At 41.2% G+C, this 17,290-nt stretch overlaps 2 protein-coding genes across 2 annotated transcripts in view; one reads left to right on the forward strand and one right to left on the reverse strand.

Annotated features, from left to right (window-relative positions):
• Nucleotides 1–444: 444 nt before the first annotated feature.
• Nucleotides 445–7,766, reverse strand: racgap1 (Rac GTPase activating protein 1). The gene is made up of 17 exons (XM_055931374.1): nt 7,568–7,766; nt 6,678–6,765; nt 6,360–6,562; nt 6,043–6,188; nt 5,853–5,922; nt 5,623–5,676; nt 5,451–5,531; nt 4,737–4,854; nt 4,400–4,530; nt 4,040–4,204; nt 3,784–3,882; nt 3,413–3,611; nt 2,984–3,089; nt 2,714–2,846; nt 2,404–2,530; nt 2,089–2,200; nt 445–1,819 (listed from the first exon to the last, which is right to left on the reverse strand). Exons 2-17 carry the CDS (start codon nt 6,760–6,762, stop codon nt 1,735–1,737), a joined length of 1,914 nt encoding a protein of 637 aa, XP_055787349.1. The 5' UTR covers nt 6,763–6,765; nt 7,568–7,766; the 3' UTR covers nt 445–1,734.
• Nucleotides 7,767–8,599: 833 nt separating this feature from the next.
• The window catches only part of LOC129860703 (inactive dipeptidyl peptidase 10-like), a gene marked incomplete in the record, with an annotated part of 39,518 nt that continues 30,827 nt past the window's right edge, over nt 8,600–17,290 (forward strand). The window contains 2 exon segments of the mRNA XM_055931377.1: nt 8,600–8,759; nt 16,889–17,003. Coding sequence (XP_055787352.1) covers nt 8,721–8,759; nt 16,889–17,003 — 154 coding nt within the window.

Below are 17,290 nucleotides of genomic sequence, written 5' to 3' on the forward strand. Positions count from 1 at the left end.
GCAAGAACAGCTTCAATGCACCATGGTATAGATTTGAATCACTGTCTGGAACTCTATTGGAGGGAGGTGACACTATTCTTCCACAAATTCCATAATTTGGTGATTCGTTGCTGGTGGTGGAAAGCACTGCTCCAGAATCTCCCATAAGCGTTCAATTGGGTAGAGATCTGGTGGTTGATATGGCATACATTGTTTTCATGCTCATCAACCCATTCAGTGACTATTCGCGCCCTGTGGATGGTGGCATTGTCATTCTATAGGGGCATAGCCATGGTAGCCAAATTAACAGCCTGACCAGCATTTTCATACATGGGAGTTAATTGCTTCTTTAACTCTGGAACCACACCTGTGTGTAAGCACCTCCTTTCAATACTTTGTAGCCCTCAAGCATTTCCTGTATTTTTTAAAGTTAGTGCAGCAACAAAAGGTAACGAGAAAGACCAGTTTAAATGTACCGTATACTGTTTTTACAAATCACAGATCATACAGCATGTACTTGTACAAAACAAATTGACCAGAAAAACCCTTGATCAAAGGAAATGTTACATTCTTGTTGAAATGCCACTATTTCTACACACATTCTCAGTTACGGAATGCAGCATTCTAGGCCGCTAGGGGCACAGAACATTATAGCCAGAAGCAACCTTCCATTGTGCAAACAAAGATGGTCATGAAGAGTGTGCAAAACTGAAGTAATCAAAGTACGAGGACTACAAGGAGTATAAGCTATATTATAGAATGCTCAGAAAAGGAAACAGGTGAAATGTTAAACCTAAGTTAGGTTGTATCAGAACCGGCCGTGATTGGGAGTCCCATAGGGCGGCACACAATTGGCCCAGTGTCGTCCAGGTTTGGCCGGTGTAGGCCGTCATTGTAAATAAGATAATAATTTGTTCTTAACTGACTTGCCTAGTTAAATAAAAAGGTAACATTTAAAAAAAAAAAAAAGTAAAAGGTGAATATTCCTCCCCCTACAAAACGTATAATCAAGTTGAATAAATCAATGGCAAAATGTACTGGACTCACCAAGCATACAGCTACTTGGTTATCTCTGTTAATTAATTTTAGCTAAAGAACACTGCAGACTAAATACGCTGCATCATATTAGTATTGCCATACTGTGGCTAGTCTTGAGTATGTAAAAGACAAATGGAGTTAAACATGTACGATCAAACTGCTAAAGCATGTAGACCTTTCAAAAGTGATTATACAAATACAGGAAAAAAACTGAAATATAATGCCACCCGCAGTAAATCCGTTCAAGCCCGTCATAAAAAGCTCTATGCAAAGTTGTTTTCTAACTGGTGATGAGCAAATTGCATGTTAGATATTCATAATAGATCAACCTTTTATCACCAGCCTAAATTCAGACACGAACATTCTCAACCAATGTTCAAATGTTTCTTTGTAAATAAATCACAGGAGGATACTGAAGAAAAACCTTAAATTGGATCTACAAACCTAATACATGTCATTGCCAGAGGTGATGAGAAATCAATGGAAAGCATCTTGATTCAGAGCCAACTTTAAAAAAAACTGAGCTCCAAAGAGACCCTCCCTTTTGACTGGAAAAATATATTTTTTGCACACATGTAAAAAAAAAACAACACAAATCCTACCATTTAAAAATATAAAACATCTGTGGAAGCAGTGTAAAATTGTATAAAATAAAACAAGTAAAAACCTATCTATTGCTAGGTATTGAACAGAAAGCTGCTCTGCAGCGGCTTTGGATTACTTGAGGAGCGGCGATGCAAAAAAGTTTCCTTGGCGACTGGCGAATCCCACTCCCACGACAGACTTGCTCTTACTCCCAAATCTGAAAGTTACAACACAAAAAAACATATTAGTATTAGCCAGGCAGCATTAGCATTAGTCAAATGAAGCCAACGTTAAAAAGGGAGCAAATTAAGAACTTGGTGAAAGGACTTATTCAGGAGGTCATCTACATTAACTTAAGTCTGTCTGTTTTGTTGAACAATGAGACTAGCGAAAACCCAAGTCCTTCAGCCAGGAACTACATACACATTGCAGTGACTTACAACAAATACTGAATAAGTCAAATGCATGACAGGACAGAGCGCTTACTTGGGTGTAGTCTTGCTCAGGGTGGACTTCATGCGTTGACCCAGAGAGCTGGAGGATGGGGTTTTGTTCATCTGGTGGTGCTCTGGAGTGGTGAGAGGACCCAGCATGCTCACTGGAACAATATCAATACACACAGTCAAAATTAGTCACATTACCCCAGTTGGTTACCAACCTGTACATCTGCATTTGTTTTTAACATATTTTCATAAATTGTCAATATAATAACACATTAACCTAATGGAGGAGCTGGCCAGAGGCAGGCACTCACGTTGGATTTGGTACTGGGTTGCTGAGATAATGCTTGACTAGGCTCACCTTTGTGGTCAGGGGTATAACAGTTATTGTTCTCGATAATCATATGATCAGGGTGCGGCTGGTCATGGTCCACCATCATGAACTGGCTCCAGTACTCCACCGGCAGGCCCAGCAGGCGCTCAATAACCTGGGTAATAATAGAAATGCATTAGCTTCTGTTTTTTCCTGAGGAATTACAGCATATTGCCACATCCTCTTTGAAGGGGCTAGACAGATAAACAACTTGTGAGACTTAAAATAATTAGACGTTAAAATGTAACCATGGTCTTTTACTGCAAGTTAAACCAAGACTGTTGCTGTAATGAGTTACCTTGGGCTGGCGTTTGGTGTCCTGCAGGATTGTCATGGGCTCTGGGTCAGGCACTGCATGGCCAACGATAGTTGGCCCAAACACCCGAGCCAGGTTGGTGATGTCCATCTTAGTGTCCAGGCTTTGTGCAACCCTGAAAGAGAATGAATGTTGGGCAATAGGAGCCCATTTATCGAGGGGGAAAACAAGCAACAAAGCTCAAAGGGTCAGTGATAGGGAGCAATGATTACATTTAAAATGAGTAAGGAGAGCTACACAGCAGATGCTAACCTCTGAAGATGAATGGCCAAGAAGGCCAGGGTGTCCCTGTTAGCCTGTGGCAGGTCACTGATTGTCTGGTACATCAGGGCAATGCTGTTATCCTCATCCGCAAGCTCTGAGGACAAAGTGAAACGTGAGTAGAGAGCACAGAATTTGAGTTGTAGACATCGATTATTATTTGTTTTAGTCCAGATGAAGAATTTAACATTGCAGGGACTTAGTAACTACATTTATTGGTGACCAAGAACATCATGAAGGAACACTGAACATTACCACATTTGACTGTATTACTAACCAAAACCTTTAGTGTGCCCAAGGACAAAATAGCTATGCAAAGCAACTAAAATACACCTTTATCCAGTCTACTAGTCAACCACTGGCCAAACCAACCACAGAGTGATAAAGTTATTGTTTAATCGCTTAAGGGCCAACACCCACCTGCAACCTCCATGAAGGTGCGGTTGAGGCGGAAGGTGAGGAGGGGCTCTTTGAGGTTCCTGAGGAAGTCTTTGAGGAGCCCAGTGACGCAGTTGATATCATCCACCTTGCTGAGCAGTGGGACAGTCTTCCCACGCAGGAACTTCTCCTTCAGTTCCTTGACCGTGCGGTCTGAACCGGACAGCCGATAGAGGCCGGTCTGGGAGAGAAAAGAACATGGTGAAACTAGGCTCAATCATAGACAAAGTGTGAAAAAGAGTTTGAAGCTATATTACTACTGTATAAACTAAGCTTTAAAAAACACAGCAATTCTTCAGCCAAGTGTGTGAGGCTGTCTGGATTTTTTTAACAGACTGGAGATGACAACTCACCTCATGTAGGCCCCTCTGCTCAATCTCATTGACGCAGTGCACCACCAAAGAGGGAATCATGGGAGATTGGACATGAGAGACGTAGTCTGTAAGCGTACCCTGGGATTGGTAAGACATTTAAGAGAGAATGGTTATCCCATTAGAATACACTGAAATCACAAGATATTTGAAGACAGACAAGTTGCATGTATCAGAATGAACGTATTGTTTAAGTATATGAACACAAGTTGAGAATTCACAAGAAATATCCCTGTACCTGTCCGATTTTGACAGGAGTGCCACTCAGGCTGGGGATGCATGGCAGGGGACAGCGTTCACGACACTCTGGGTGGGTGACCACTCTGCAGTCACGACACTTCAAGGAGATCTTTCCGAACTTGATCCTCTTGCCACAAGGTACACATGACTCTGGCTTGATTACCTGTGCGTGAGGTAAAACAAAGCTTAGTTGATCCAAGTTTGCACAAACCATAACTTTTTTCATTTTAACCTGAAAATAAGAACCAAAGCAGCACATTTTTATTACAAAAGCTAATTTAATAAAATAGCCCTTTCTGCATTGCGAAATTCACCCATGTAATAACCTTCTCTGACTGAAAACAAGTGACATTCCTACCGTTTTGGAGACAAACTCGTGCAGACGGACACCTCCGTTACCCTGGGGCGTGCTGGGTTCCTGAGGCCTGCTGGGCTGTTTGAACATGACATCCTCAGATTTTACCGACTCTGAGTCCCACTCCTGTGTAGCTGAACAGGTGGGAACGAGAGGTCAAATACTGCTCTGACAATGCAGCTATGATGAGTTATGAACATGTCACATTGTCACGGATAAACTAATATAATCCAGCTGCGTGCTGCTTCCCAAATAAATATCCTATCATGCTTCGACATAAAAATACCATCTTCCATTTTAAAGTTCACCAAATCCACAGTAAATGAGTAAGAGCTGTTACCAGTCTTTCTCCTGCTCCGAGTCCAGTAGGGAACAGACTCAATAGTAGAAACAGCTTCGATGGGACCTCCGTTAGCAGGCACGGTCACTGTAGTCTTGGCCACAAGAGACTCATTTCCCTACAGCCATTAAACATATCAGTCAAATCACTTTAAACCTCAACAGTATAATGAGTAACCGCTCTGTTACCCACATTTTATTAATTTAGCAGATGCTCGTATCCAGACTTACAGTTAGTGCATTCATCTTAAAGGGAAATTTCATCATAGTACCACCCCAACATGTGAAAATGGCACATTTCTATGTTTGGTAGTAAAAAGACAGGAAGACATCTGTGTACATCATGTGATTTTAACCAATGAGTAAGCATTGCCTACTAATTGGTTGATGTGCATAGGAAACATATTTTTAACTACAAAACGCACCATTTTCATATGTTGATGTTCAAGTAGTGCTAGAGATTATTAATATGAAGTTGAAAAATGAAATTTCACAATAAGATAGCTAAGTGAAACAACCACAACAGTCGTAGTAAGTCATTTCTTCAATAAATAAAAAGTTATCAGCAAAGTCAATGCTAGTAAAAATATATATAAATGCATTACAAAAAAAGTGTGCGCATTGGGGGGATAAGACAGTTGTCTTTTTAAGATACCCTTTAAAGATGTTTTCGGACAATGGGAATTTTTATAGAAATGAAACTAAAAACCTTTACCTTCTCAGAAGTTCTGCCTGTTGATCGAGACCTTTTGGAAGCACATGGGGGACCATCAACAAAATTTCTTGAGGCAGAACGCTGTAATGAAGATGTCAAACATGTTAATAACAAATACACCACTGAGCCCTTCATTTACACATTCAATAAATAATTCCAATGAACTGCTTACCCTCTTTTCACGTTTCTTCAGTCGCACAGTTCTCACGATGGATGAGTCCCAGTCCTGGAATGGTTTAATCAAACAAACAGACCAGGTTCATTATTGCAAAATATGCCAATTTATCATCTAAATGATATTATGCATTGGTTGCTTTAGCCATTCTCCAAGCTAAAGGTTTGGATGAGTAATATACTTGATTCCGAGGCTTAAGCATTTAGACAAGACAAATATAAACTTACCAGAGAGTCATCCGTTTTATCATAGCTGATGTCTGATGAAATAGAGGCAGACTCATCTATGGTCTTCAATCTATGGAAAATAACCAAATTAAATACTGTAACTTTTCAGATGTTGATATGTTAATAGAAAATGCATTGGTAAGCTTTTCAACTCATGAACGGGAACAAGGCACTAGAAGTGGGTCCTTACCTTCGGCTGGTGTTAAGGTTGGCTGGTGCCGCCTGAGAACGAGCGTTAAGGAAGGCCAGAGCAGAACGCTGCTCTTCATTCAGCTGGATGCTATTGCTGGAGCCCTCAGTGATCAGAAGCTCCCGAATCAGCTGGATCTGGCGGTCCTGTAACACAGAAGAACACAGGGAGAGCGGAGGTGAGAGGAGTCGTATGAAGCCATTCGACAGTTTATTGGGAGAAGAGTGAACCAGTCTGAGGGTGCCAGTGAAGTGAAGAAAATGTGAAGTGAAGAAGTGAAGAAAATATTAAGATAGACTTTGTCTGTGCATACACACCAACTTATCACAGTCAGCTTCTGCCTTCTGGCGGCGGCGAATCTCCACGTCGACTTGATTTCGAGCATGCTTGAGTTTGACTTCCAGGGCTCCCCTCTCCGTTTCTGCCTTGGAAAGCACTTCCTTACAGGACCCCAGGTCCCGCTCAAGCCTGAGCCATCTACGACGGCAGTCCTCAAAGTTGAGGGCCATCTGGATGAACTCTGATAAGAGAAGTTGCACAATAATGAGTGTTAGCTTTAAATACTTATCCATCCACTTATCCATCGTCTATATTATTAATCTCCTTGTCAAATCAAATTAAACAGAATTACTTACGGGGCTCAATGCTCTCATTGAGTATGTCTACATGAGACCGCAGATTGCCAAACAGGCTGTGTAGGTTCATCACAGCAGTGTCCATCTTCTGGGGAAAATAAAGGGCACATAGAAGTTCATTATCAGTTTCTATGAGGCTCATAAAAATAATTTAGCTAAATCTCAATATTGAATAACATCATCCCCAAGCTAATTGTTTCGGCACAATTGTCTGCTGGTGAACCCTAATCATAGAGCTTGTAACGTTAGTCCTATAAACCGAAAAGGATATACATCTGGTTCGTTCAGCCATTTCTATGAGGAAAGAATCTTATTTTATTTAACTAGAATACGGTTTTGGCTAAACTCCGACAATAAGGTCCGAGGTTAACACAGTCTTAGAAGATTTTACGTTGTGTTTTATGAGATTACATCAGTCAGTTAAAATTACCGTTATGAATTATGAAGCCTGTGCTTTTTTTGATTACATAAAATAATTAAATTTCACAAAAAGTGGAGGTTAGAAGAAGATTATCTCATAGAACAAAAACGTATAAGATCTCCTAAGCCTGTGTTTGCCACAGATCTTATTTTCGGCGTTTATCCAAAACGCCCATAGCTTTGTCCAACGAACCATGGCGGAGTTAACGTTAGTGCCTAAAAAGACGCCATTACTATTACTCTATTCATCATAGTAACCTAACTAACGTTGAAGATTTGAGCAAACATGTTGATTGTCATTTTTTTTAAAGTTTACTCGCACATACAAAAAAATTAGCTAATTTAGCAAGCAACAGTAGATTTAGCTAGGCTACCTAGCCAACATTGTTGGTGATGTAACTATGATTCAAAAAACTACAGCTAGCTAGCATGCTAACGTTAATAGAATAACTAACGTTACAATTACATACCGCTTGCTGAGTCCACCACTCTGAGTAATGAAATAAGGCAGACAAAACACCTAAACTTTTTCACAGCCAAATGTTTTGACCTCTCTTTTGGCACTGGATGAGCAAGTGTGTTATTCTTTTGTTCGGATCATCTCAAACTCAGCTCCTGGAAGTGTGTATTCAAGTTAGACAGGCACGTTTCATTTCAAATTTACCCACTAGCCAATGAATATCAACTGACGTTTATCACGTAGCTGTACGTCAACGCGTATGTGGGCCAGCAGCCCCATAAAACGGTTACCACTTAGCTCTGATCCTGGATCAGACAGTCCTGCAAGCAAGCAACAGTAACCTAAATAAAATGTGGCAAATATGAATGAACATTTGGGAAAATCTACAATAATCAATATTACGTTTTAATTATGATGATTATTATGATCATTATTAAGCGTTAGTATTAATTAACATTCATTCGTATTTATTATTATTATTATTATTATTATTATTATTATATCATATTGATTATTGGGATGTTATATTTATATTGCCATCACAATTAGGCTATTTGAATTCAGTAGCTGTGATTTAGTGCTGGCATGCAACAGTAAGACCAGCAGCCCAGCCTTCAGCCCCGCGACTACTTACCCACTGGGCACAGACGTCAATTCAACGTCTATTCCACGTTGGTTCAACATAATTTCATTGAAATGAGGTGGAAACAACGTTAATTCAACCAGTGTGTGCCCAGTGGATATGACCATGAAATGTTGTTGAGACAGAGGTTTTGACCGTGTCTTGATTAATTTCTGAGCTAATCAGTGGTATGGATTGAAAATCTGTGAGGAATTGTCAAATAACCATATACAGAACAACACACACACACACACACACACACACACACAAAACTCTTCCTCCCTCAGAGACAGAGGAAGATGGAGAGAGAGAGAGAGAGAGAGAGAGAGAGAGAGAGAGAGAGAGAGAGAGAGAGAGAGAGAGAGAGAGAGAGAGAGAGAGAGAGAGAGAGAGAGAGAGAGAGAGAGAGAGAGAGAGAGAGAGAGAGAGAGAGCGATCAATGTTTTCACTTGGACAACTTGCGAACAACGCATGCATGCAGACCAAACGCTAAAAGGAGCATGATTTAATTCTTTGAAGACGCTTGTTGAAGACAGCAAAGATGATTGCCACTACTCAACAGAACATGACCACGGACCTGGTAAATGGCTTACTGAATAGTTTCATTATTTTTAAGCTGCTTCCACGATTTATTTTTGTTGTAAAATATCATTGATGCAGCTCTCTGATAAGCATGCATAAACGTTGAAGTTGCGCGTGTGCGTGAATGTGCGCGTATGTTCTTGTAGGCTACTGTTGTAAATGCGCCTGTTAGTATTTCTCTGTTGTGACCAGTCAGCGTCTTTTCATTTAAATCAACATGATTTGATTACCAATAAGTATCTGTTTTTGCGTTTTAATCTTTCATTCATACTTTAAATATGCCATTAATACTGCCATTTCTTGAACAAGCTTCTGTGCTCTGACTGCACTGACTGCAGTGGTCGTGCATTGTAGCCCAAAACATATCAGCATTCGTCTCTTCTATCGCAAACTGATTTAATGTGGTTACTTTTTGTTAAACTGACACAGTTAAATTCTGTAGATTTGAATACACCTCATGCATTCCCTTTGCGGTTATCGCAATTGAAATATTTATGTGTGTTGTGTGTATAGATCTGACATGGCTGTTCAGTTGTAGCGTAATCTGAAGTGAAATCATGACCGGATTACCAATGCCAAAGGGGAGGATCTTACTTTATTAAATATTTATACTGCATGCTGATAAAGAGAGCTCTGCAATCACAGAGTGTGAATGAGCAGGTGATGGATGGACAATTCATTTTATTCTGTAGCCTAATTGTATAAAGTGTATAGGCAATTTACCCACTCAATTAAATTGATGTAAAATCTGAATATCAAAGTAGCCTATTATTTATCGCCAGATCCTATGTTTTCCTGCATTTACATTTCATACTTTTTTTGCCACTGATTTTAATGTCATATTTCTTTGCTCCTTTGTAATGAATTATGTCCACTACATACCCATTCAGCAGTTCTGTGAGCCTATCCGAACAGAGAAGTAAGAAGTTGCAACAGTTTTTGCATGTTATGTAGCTCTACTTGCAGGCTGTCAATAGGTCGCAGAATTGCTGACGCCAAGAAATGTCAAAGTCACAACATGTGACGGTAGTTGGTTGCATCTTTGTGGACAGTTGCTGATCGCTGCAAACATTTTTTTATGTATTCTCTGAGAATTACATTGCCCCTGGAGATGAGTTAGTCTGTTGCTGTATGCTTTTCATCTCGAGTACAGTAATACTTTATAGCCTTGCCAAATTGTCTAACTAAGAATATACATCACCCATCACCTTCTCAGTGACAGCAGCAATTGAACCATGGCAGAATTTCAGTTCAGAGCTGCACTAATGCATATGGCTGACAAATCATGTGTCAGTCTGTTATCAAAAATGTTTTTAGTCAGTGCAGTATTAGATTGTATTGGTATGTTTCATAGTGTGCGACATTGTAAGTAATTGAAAATACATTATATGTATTTTCTGTCTGAAGTGGCCAGTCGGGATTGTTTTACATATCCCCTCAATTTAGAATAAATCCCTTCAATGTTGTATCTTAAACAAGGAAGCCACAAACACTAGTCAGCGTATCCATATTCCTTATCGTTTCCCAGGCTAATGTCTCTCTGTGCTATGGCCCAGTCCCAATCATTGCCTTTTATTTTACACAGCAAAGCAATTCATGTAGCTACTGCACCTCGGTGCTTGCTTCTGTCTTCACAGATGTCACACTTCTGTAGACAGATAGGGAGCTCTTATCTGTGATGGGTTTGGGGAAACAGATTATTCAGGCTGTATTTATCAGTTGTGTGTGCCTGCATCAGGATCTGAAAGGACATGTACATCTCTCTCATATCACATCTCTCCTCTCGCCCATGCTTTACAGTGGCATCACACCCCATTCTCCCCAAGGCAGACACGACAATGAGGAGGAGTAGTAAATGTTGAGGAGGACTGGATGTGTGGCGGGGGCAGCAGTCATGCAGTACCCACCCAGAGCCCTTTTGTACAGTCATTTTATAATGCTTGGTGGGATGCATGAAAGGGAAAGGAGAATGCCTTGCAGCAGAAGAGGCTAAAGCAGTGTGCCTGTTCCATGTGACTGAGGCAAGTGCTGCATTATGTGGTATTAGCCCATAGGACAAATTTGTCAGCCTCCTCAACACCACATCCATAGCCTACCACCTACAACCCTTTAGGATGTGAGGCAAGCAAGAAAGTAAATATTGATTGGGGGCCCCGTAGAAAGCATATGATAGCAAAATGTGTAGAATTGCAAGAAATAAGCTTTAAAACGGCATAATTCTCTCTCAGCCTCGTGAAAGGTGTGTTGAGCAGCAGGAAATTAGCTTTAAAACAGCAACATTTTGTCTAAGCCTCATGACAAAATGTGAACAATAGCATGAGATGAGCTATAAAACAGTGATTTTTTTCTCTATGACCCACCAAAATATGATGGGGAAAAGATCTGTCCCCACCCTCTGCTCACTGTACTGTATTGTACTGTACTTTACTGTGCTCTACTCACTATACTGTACTGTACTGTATTCTACTGTATTCTACTATACTCTACTCACTGTACTGTACTGAACTGCACTGTACTGTGCTATCCAAACTATGCTAGGTTCAGATTTGGTCCAGTTCGGTCCGTTTATGGACGTTAACATCAAGGCCAGGGTGGAATGACCAAATTTCAACTCTCCCAGTAAGAGCTGCGAGTGTTGACATTAACTGGAGAGTAAGAGGCAGAGAGAGAGAGAGGGAGGGGTTTTCCAGACTGTTTTAACACTCTTGGTTTGACCACCAGATAACAGAAAGTCTAAGAAAACAATTCTGAGCTGAACTTAACAGTATGCCAGTGTAAGGGAGGACAGTAGCAGGTGACCCAACTGTGGTTTGTGACTATTATGATTTCCCATTGTAGCCAATTCAGTTGCAGTAATTTCATTAATGATATTTTGGTAATTCCATTACCAATTTGGTAATGGAATTAGGAGTTTAAATCATTTACTAATTCATAAAGAAAATGTATATCAGTAAAATCCCTATAACTAATTGATAGGTCTACCTTTACTTGTTACTTCTGTAAACTTTCACTATCCTCCCTCCTCACGAGGGAGAGAAATTTGAAAACATCATAAAGATATGTGAGTTTTTGGTAACAGAATTACAAAGCACAAGGCAATATTTCTTCAACTTACAGAAGGTCAACAATTTCTCAGAAACGAAATATAAGTGTCTTTACGTCAATATTATTGTGTTTTGATGCATTTCTTATACCGTTTAAGACTTTTCCTGGTAGATGTTTTCTAAGAGCCCTTTTCCACCTGTTTATCCAGATAACAAAGCCTTTACCTTTGACAATTTTTGGGGGGGATGGAAAATGGTTGAAAAAGGAATCTATGCCTTAATCTCCCAAAAATATACAGTCTTAGCTTTCATTTGACACTCAATTTGATACACTCCTATGAACTTTTACATGGAAATGCCCATTTGTAGATGAGAGTCAGCATGTGTCAACAGTAGCTTCACTAGCTGTGTGATTCTGCTTCAGATGATTTATTGTGGTATCTTCACCACCTGTTCCAATGAAAGACCGACAAGGAGTTAAGGAGATCCCCCAGAGTCTAATTCATGAATTTTTAACAGCCATATGGAATCTCCCACCAACTAGCTCTGGTGCATTGGGAGCAAATTGTATTTTGTGTGGTTTCCCTTATTGAGTCTGTAGCCAATCAATAAAATGAATTTATTACAATGTACATACAGCATGTGTTTCATTTAAAGAAGAGGCTGTTACCTGTAATCGTTAGTTGAGTTTCTCAGTGAAAAAGGGGTCAATGTATATGTCCAGTGATTCCACAAGTTGTCATATTTTGCGGGGAGGGATGCTCTGCAGTGGTCCGTCCATCTAAAAGTCCCTTTTACGGGCTGCTTTCTTTCTATTAATTGTTTCCCACTGGACCTTGTTCAGCAGCACAATGTATCAATCATCTCATTTCGTTGAGGGTAATTCCCTTGATCTGCTCTGTCTGTTTGCCATGTTGGGAGTGGAGCTTTGTTACCTTTTACTGATGCAATGAACTTAGTCAGCACTGGAATGTTTGTGGAGGACTCTCGCAGGTGCTCTCCCCAAGAGATCCATGGTTGGTTGCCCTTACAAATCTACATTTTGCATAGCAGTAGATTGCCCGTGTGTCGGTTTGACTGACAGCTTCATCAAAGCTTTATCTGGAGGCTCCTCTCGACTCTCTTTCGGGAGGGATGGCTCACTGAGGAGTGTGTTAAACATTATTCATTTATTTTCATTTGATGAGGATCTTTTCTGGGTCAGCAGAAAGTGTGCCTGATGGTGATATTAACATCAAACTCCTAGAAGCAGGTTTCTCACTGACAGGACCTAATCCCTCATCTGTCCACCTCTTCTGGCAGCCAGTGCTGTGTTGGATCCTCAATTCCTCAGATTTAGCATCACCATCACTGAAATCCACCCAGACTGTGGTGGCTGTGTATATCCACACTTGGGATTCTCTTCCTGTCTCCTGTATCTGTGTCTCTTTTGCAACTTTGACAAAACTCCCTCTTCCCCCAGCCAGCATGCACAGGGTTCTCCCTCTATCTTCTTACAACGGTGCGTGCAGCCTTAATTGGAAGTGTAGTCTAATGTACCCCACCTCCCGTCACGGTGCATCCTATTAGGGAGGATGTTTTAGCAGAGTGTTGTATGCAGTCATTAGGGGAGGACTTTGAAATCAAAACACTGTCTATAGTAGATTCATCAGAGCAAAGGAATTAGGTTAACCATGTGTCTCTGCTAGGGTCTACACGTGTGTGTGTGTGTGTCTGCTTTAGATTAGATTCGATTAGTTTTCTAGTCACATGCACAGGGTCACAGATGTAATCGCAGGGTACAGTGAAATTCTTATGCTCCAAGCTCCAAAAGTGCAGGTAAAAAAACCAGAAGGGAATGAGATAGTAATAATAATATATAGACATTTACAACTGTAGCAATGATAAATGTCCATTTATCAACCGGTTGTGTTACAGCCTGGATTGGTTTGATATCTCTCTGGACCGCGGTGGGTGTTGTCCCTACTGGCCCAGCAAGTAGTGGTTTTAATTTGAACGTGTTATGAAACCGGAGCCAGGATGATCTAATAAAGATAAGACATTGGCTGTGTGTCCATGTATGCTGACGATTCAACCCTATACGTGTCAGCAACCACAGCTACTGTAGTGAAATCAGTGCAACCCTAAACAAAGAGTTGGAGTCGGTTTTAGACTGGGGGGCCAGTAATAAACAGTAATAAACTGGTCCTGAACATCTGTCAAACTAAGAGCATTGTATTTAGTGCAAATCGTTTCCTAAGTCCCAGACCTCATCTGAATCTGGCAATGAATGGTGTGGCTATTGAGCAAGTTGAGGAGACAAAATTACTTGGTCTTACCTTAGATTGCAAACTGCCATGGTCAAAACATATTGACTCAATGCTTGTAAAGATGAGGAGAGGTCTGTCTGCGGTAAAGAGATGCTTGCTTTTTTGACACCACACTCCACAAAGCAAGTCCTGCAAGCTCTAGTTTTACCTTATCTTGATTATTTTCCAGTTATATGGTCAAGTGCTGCAAAGAAAGACCTAGTTAAGCTGCAGCTGGCACAGAACAGAGGGGCACATTTTGCTCTTTATAGGGATAATATCAATACTACGCATGCCAGTCTCTCTTGGCTAAGAGTTGAGGAAAGATTGACTGCATTGCTTCTTGTTTTTATAAGAAACATTAATGTGTTGGAAATTCCAAATGGTTTGCATAGTCTAATTTACACACAGCCCTGACACACACACTTACCCCACCAGACATGCCACCAGGGGTCTTTTCACAGTCCCCAGGTCCAGAACAAATTCATGGTAATGTACAGTATTATACAGAGCCATGATTGCATGGAACTCCCTTCCATCTCATGTAGCGCAAGTGAACAGCAAACCAAATTAAGAAACAACTCACAGCACAACGCCTCTCCCCCATGTGACCTACTTGTTGTAGTGTGTGTGTGCATCTATCAGTTTCACATACAGTACATGTCAGTACATACACAATGTGTCAATGTGTTAATGTGTTTTGGTATGTGTCAGACCCCTGTCGTAGCAATTTCCTGTATTACCAAATGAGGAGAGTTACAAACCACACACCAATCAGAGGTATACTTAAATTTAATCTTTAATAATATTATGAGCATTACAATAGCCCTTTGACTCTCAGATCAATTCAGTGTGTATAATGAATTCTGAGAGTCCCTACAGTCGAATACAAAGATATTTTATAGCCAAGATACACCCCTCTCAACTTACATGACGAACCACAGAACTCTTCACAAAGGGCCTTTAACTTGAGAAAGGAGTATCCCATAGCCAGATAGCATTAGCTATAAATTATCGTTCAGTTTGGTCTCTAAGACGAGGTTCTAATCTTGTTCCTGGTATTTCATAGTACAAAAACATTACCTCACTATCTGGAATGCTCTTTAGGCTTTATTGGCCAAAGACATCGTAAATCTCCTCTGTCAGTGCTATCTCATAGAGGCCCATCCTCAGTGGAACACACACACACAATAGTCGACAGATTCTATTCTGTCGAATAAAACAACCATTCTAATGCAATACAAAGATTATAATATAATTTTACAAGCGCTATAACATAATCTCGCAATTTTCCACGACACCATAGTAAGACTACCTGATGCCATTGGCATCTGCTAATGGGCATCCTAATAAAATAAAATCTATACTGGCAACCAGTCAAGGTATAGGAGTTGTCTCCTCGGTAGCGCCCCATTTTCCCATTGTGAGACATTTCACACAAGTTTCGAGTATGCAGACAGGTTCTGAGTATGTATGACCAAGATTGGGGATTGTACATTGCATAAGGATAAATTAGTGTGTGTGTGTGAGTGCTAAAGTTGCTGTATAGTGACGGTTCAGATACAGTTGGTGTAACACAGGGCTTGATGGAGGATCAGCAATCTGTCAACTAGCGATCCGCATGGCTGTTTCCAGGCCACATCAAGGCCTGGAGGAAGGTGATGGTGATGGGGGACAGCAGCCCGGCCGTGGCTCTGTCGCTCCAAGGACAAGGCCAGGCTACAGAGGCAGGCGGCCATAATGAAGGCTGAGCTTTATGGCTGCTCTGTGATTGAGCTCTCACACATCAGTGAGCATTGGGCTCCAGCGTCCGGTCTCAGACAGGCAGACACCCGGAGGGATTACATTACATTACATTTAAGTCATTTAGCAGACGCTCTTATCCAGAGCGACTTACAAATTGGTGCATTCACCTAATGACATCCAGTGGAACAGCCACTTTACAATAGTGCATCTAAATCTTTTAAGGGGGGGGGCAGAAGGATTGCTTTATCCTATCCTAGGTATTCCTTGAAGAGGTGGGGTTTCAGGTGTCTCCGGAAGGTGGTGATTGACTCCGCTGTCCTGGCGTCGTGAGGGAGTTTGTTCCTCTGTGATCCAGGGATCACAGAGTAGCTTGTCTGCCGTTATCTTTAATTGCTGATACCACGGCTCCCTCTTTCTAGCAGAGCTCGAAGGAGCATCTGAAGAAAATATACCGACATAATATTCCTATGGCAGCTGTTTCTTGTACTGTAATGCCCAATCTTATTTATGTTTCACCTTGTGTTCTTAAACTTTCTGTTCAATTCCCGTCGAGTCTGTTTGATTTATCATGTTGCACCACAGACTTCTATGCAGATGTTTCCAACAAATGCTTTTCTTGCAGAATGTCTTCTGGTCTTCTAGTTTTCATGGAAAGTGCGCACCTCCCCCTCCCAACCCCTACCATATGCCCCATTAAAGCTGTAACAGGTGAAATGAGGCGACAGTATCGAGAAATTACGCCATGACAGAAAATATAGTCTGCAATTAATTTCAAGCTTCTCACTGGCAAACTTTCTCGCTCTGCTTTAAGGAGAATCACTCTAAATCACACAGATTGCTGTCATAGTGAAAGGCTGTGAGCAGCTCTTATTCCCCCAGAGTCTCCCTGTAGCCTGCACAGTAGATCCGCTTGTCTGACAGAGAAACCTCGCTGTGAGGCTACGGAAATGAAGCAGCACTAATGTTCTCTCCCTCGGCTGTGTGTGTGTCACAACGCTCATCACTGTGTATGTGCATATGTTTGTATGTGTGTGTGTTTCTCTTGGCAGGACATGCATGCTTCTACTGGTCCACCACGGAATTGGAAGGGCATTGCGATCGCCATGGTGGTGATTGTGGGTGTTCTATCGCTGGTCATCCTCTCAGTCATCATGCTCACACCTGGTAAGAGGACACACAGAGTGAGAGAGGGAAGAGAAGGAATAGGGAAGGGAGGAAAGGTAAAAAAGAAAGAGAGAATATGAATGCAGGAGGGTGAGCAGAAGGGAATAAAGGCAAGGGATGAAGTGAAGGGGGAGAGTGGAAGAATAGAGGAAGTAAGAGAGAGGGAGGGAGGGAGGGAGAGAGAGAGAGGAGGTGAGAGGATGCAGTGGGAGGAGGAGTGGGAACGGACTCACAAGGCTTTCCATCAGACAAACATATTAACAATAACATTACCTGTAGGACAAAAC

Source organism: Salvelinus fontinalis, chromosome 8 (assembly GCF_029448725.1).
Source record: "Salvelinus fontinalis isolate EN_2023a chromosome 8, ASM2944872v1, whole genome shotgun sequence".
In the NCBI taxonomy this organism is placed as follows: domain Eukaryota; kingdom Metazoa; phylum Chordata; class Actinopteri; order Salmoniformes; family Salmonidae; genus Salvelinus; species Salvelinus fontinalis.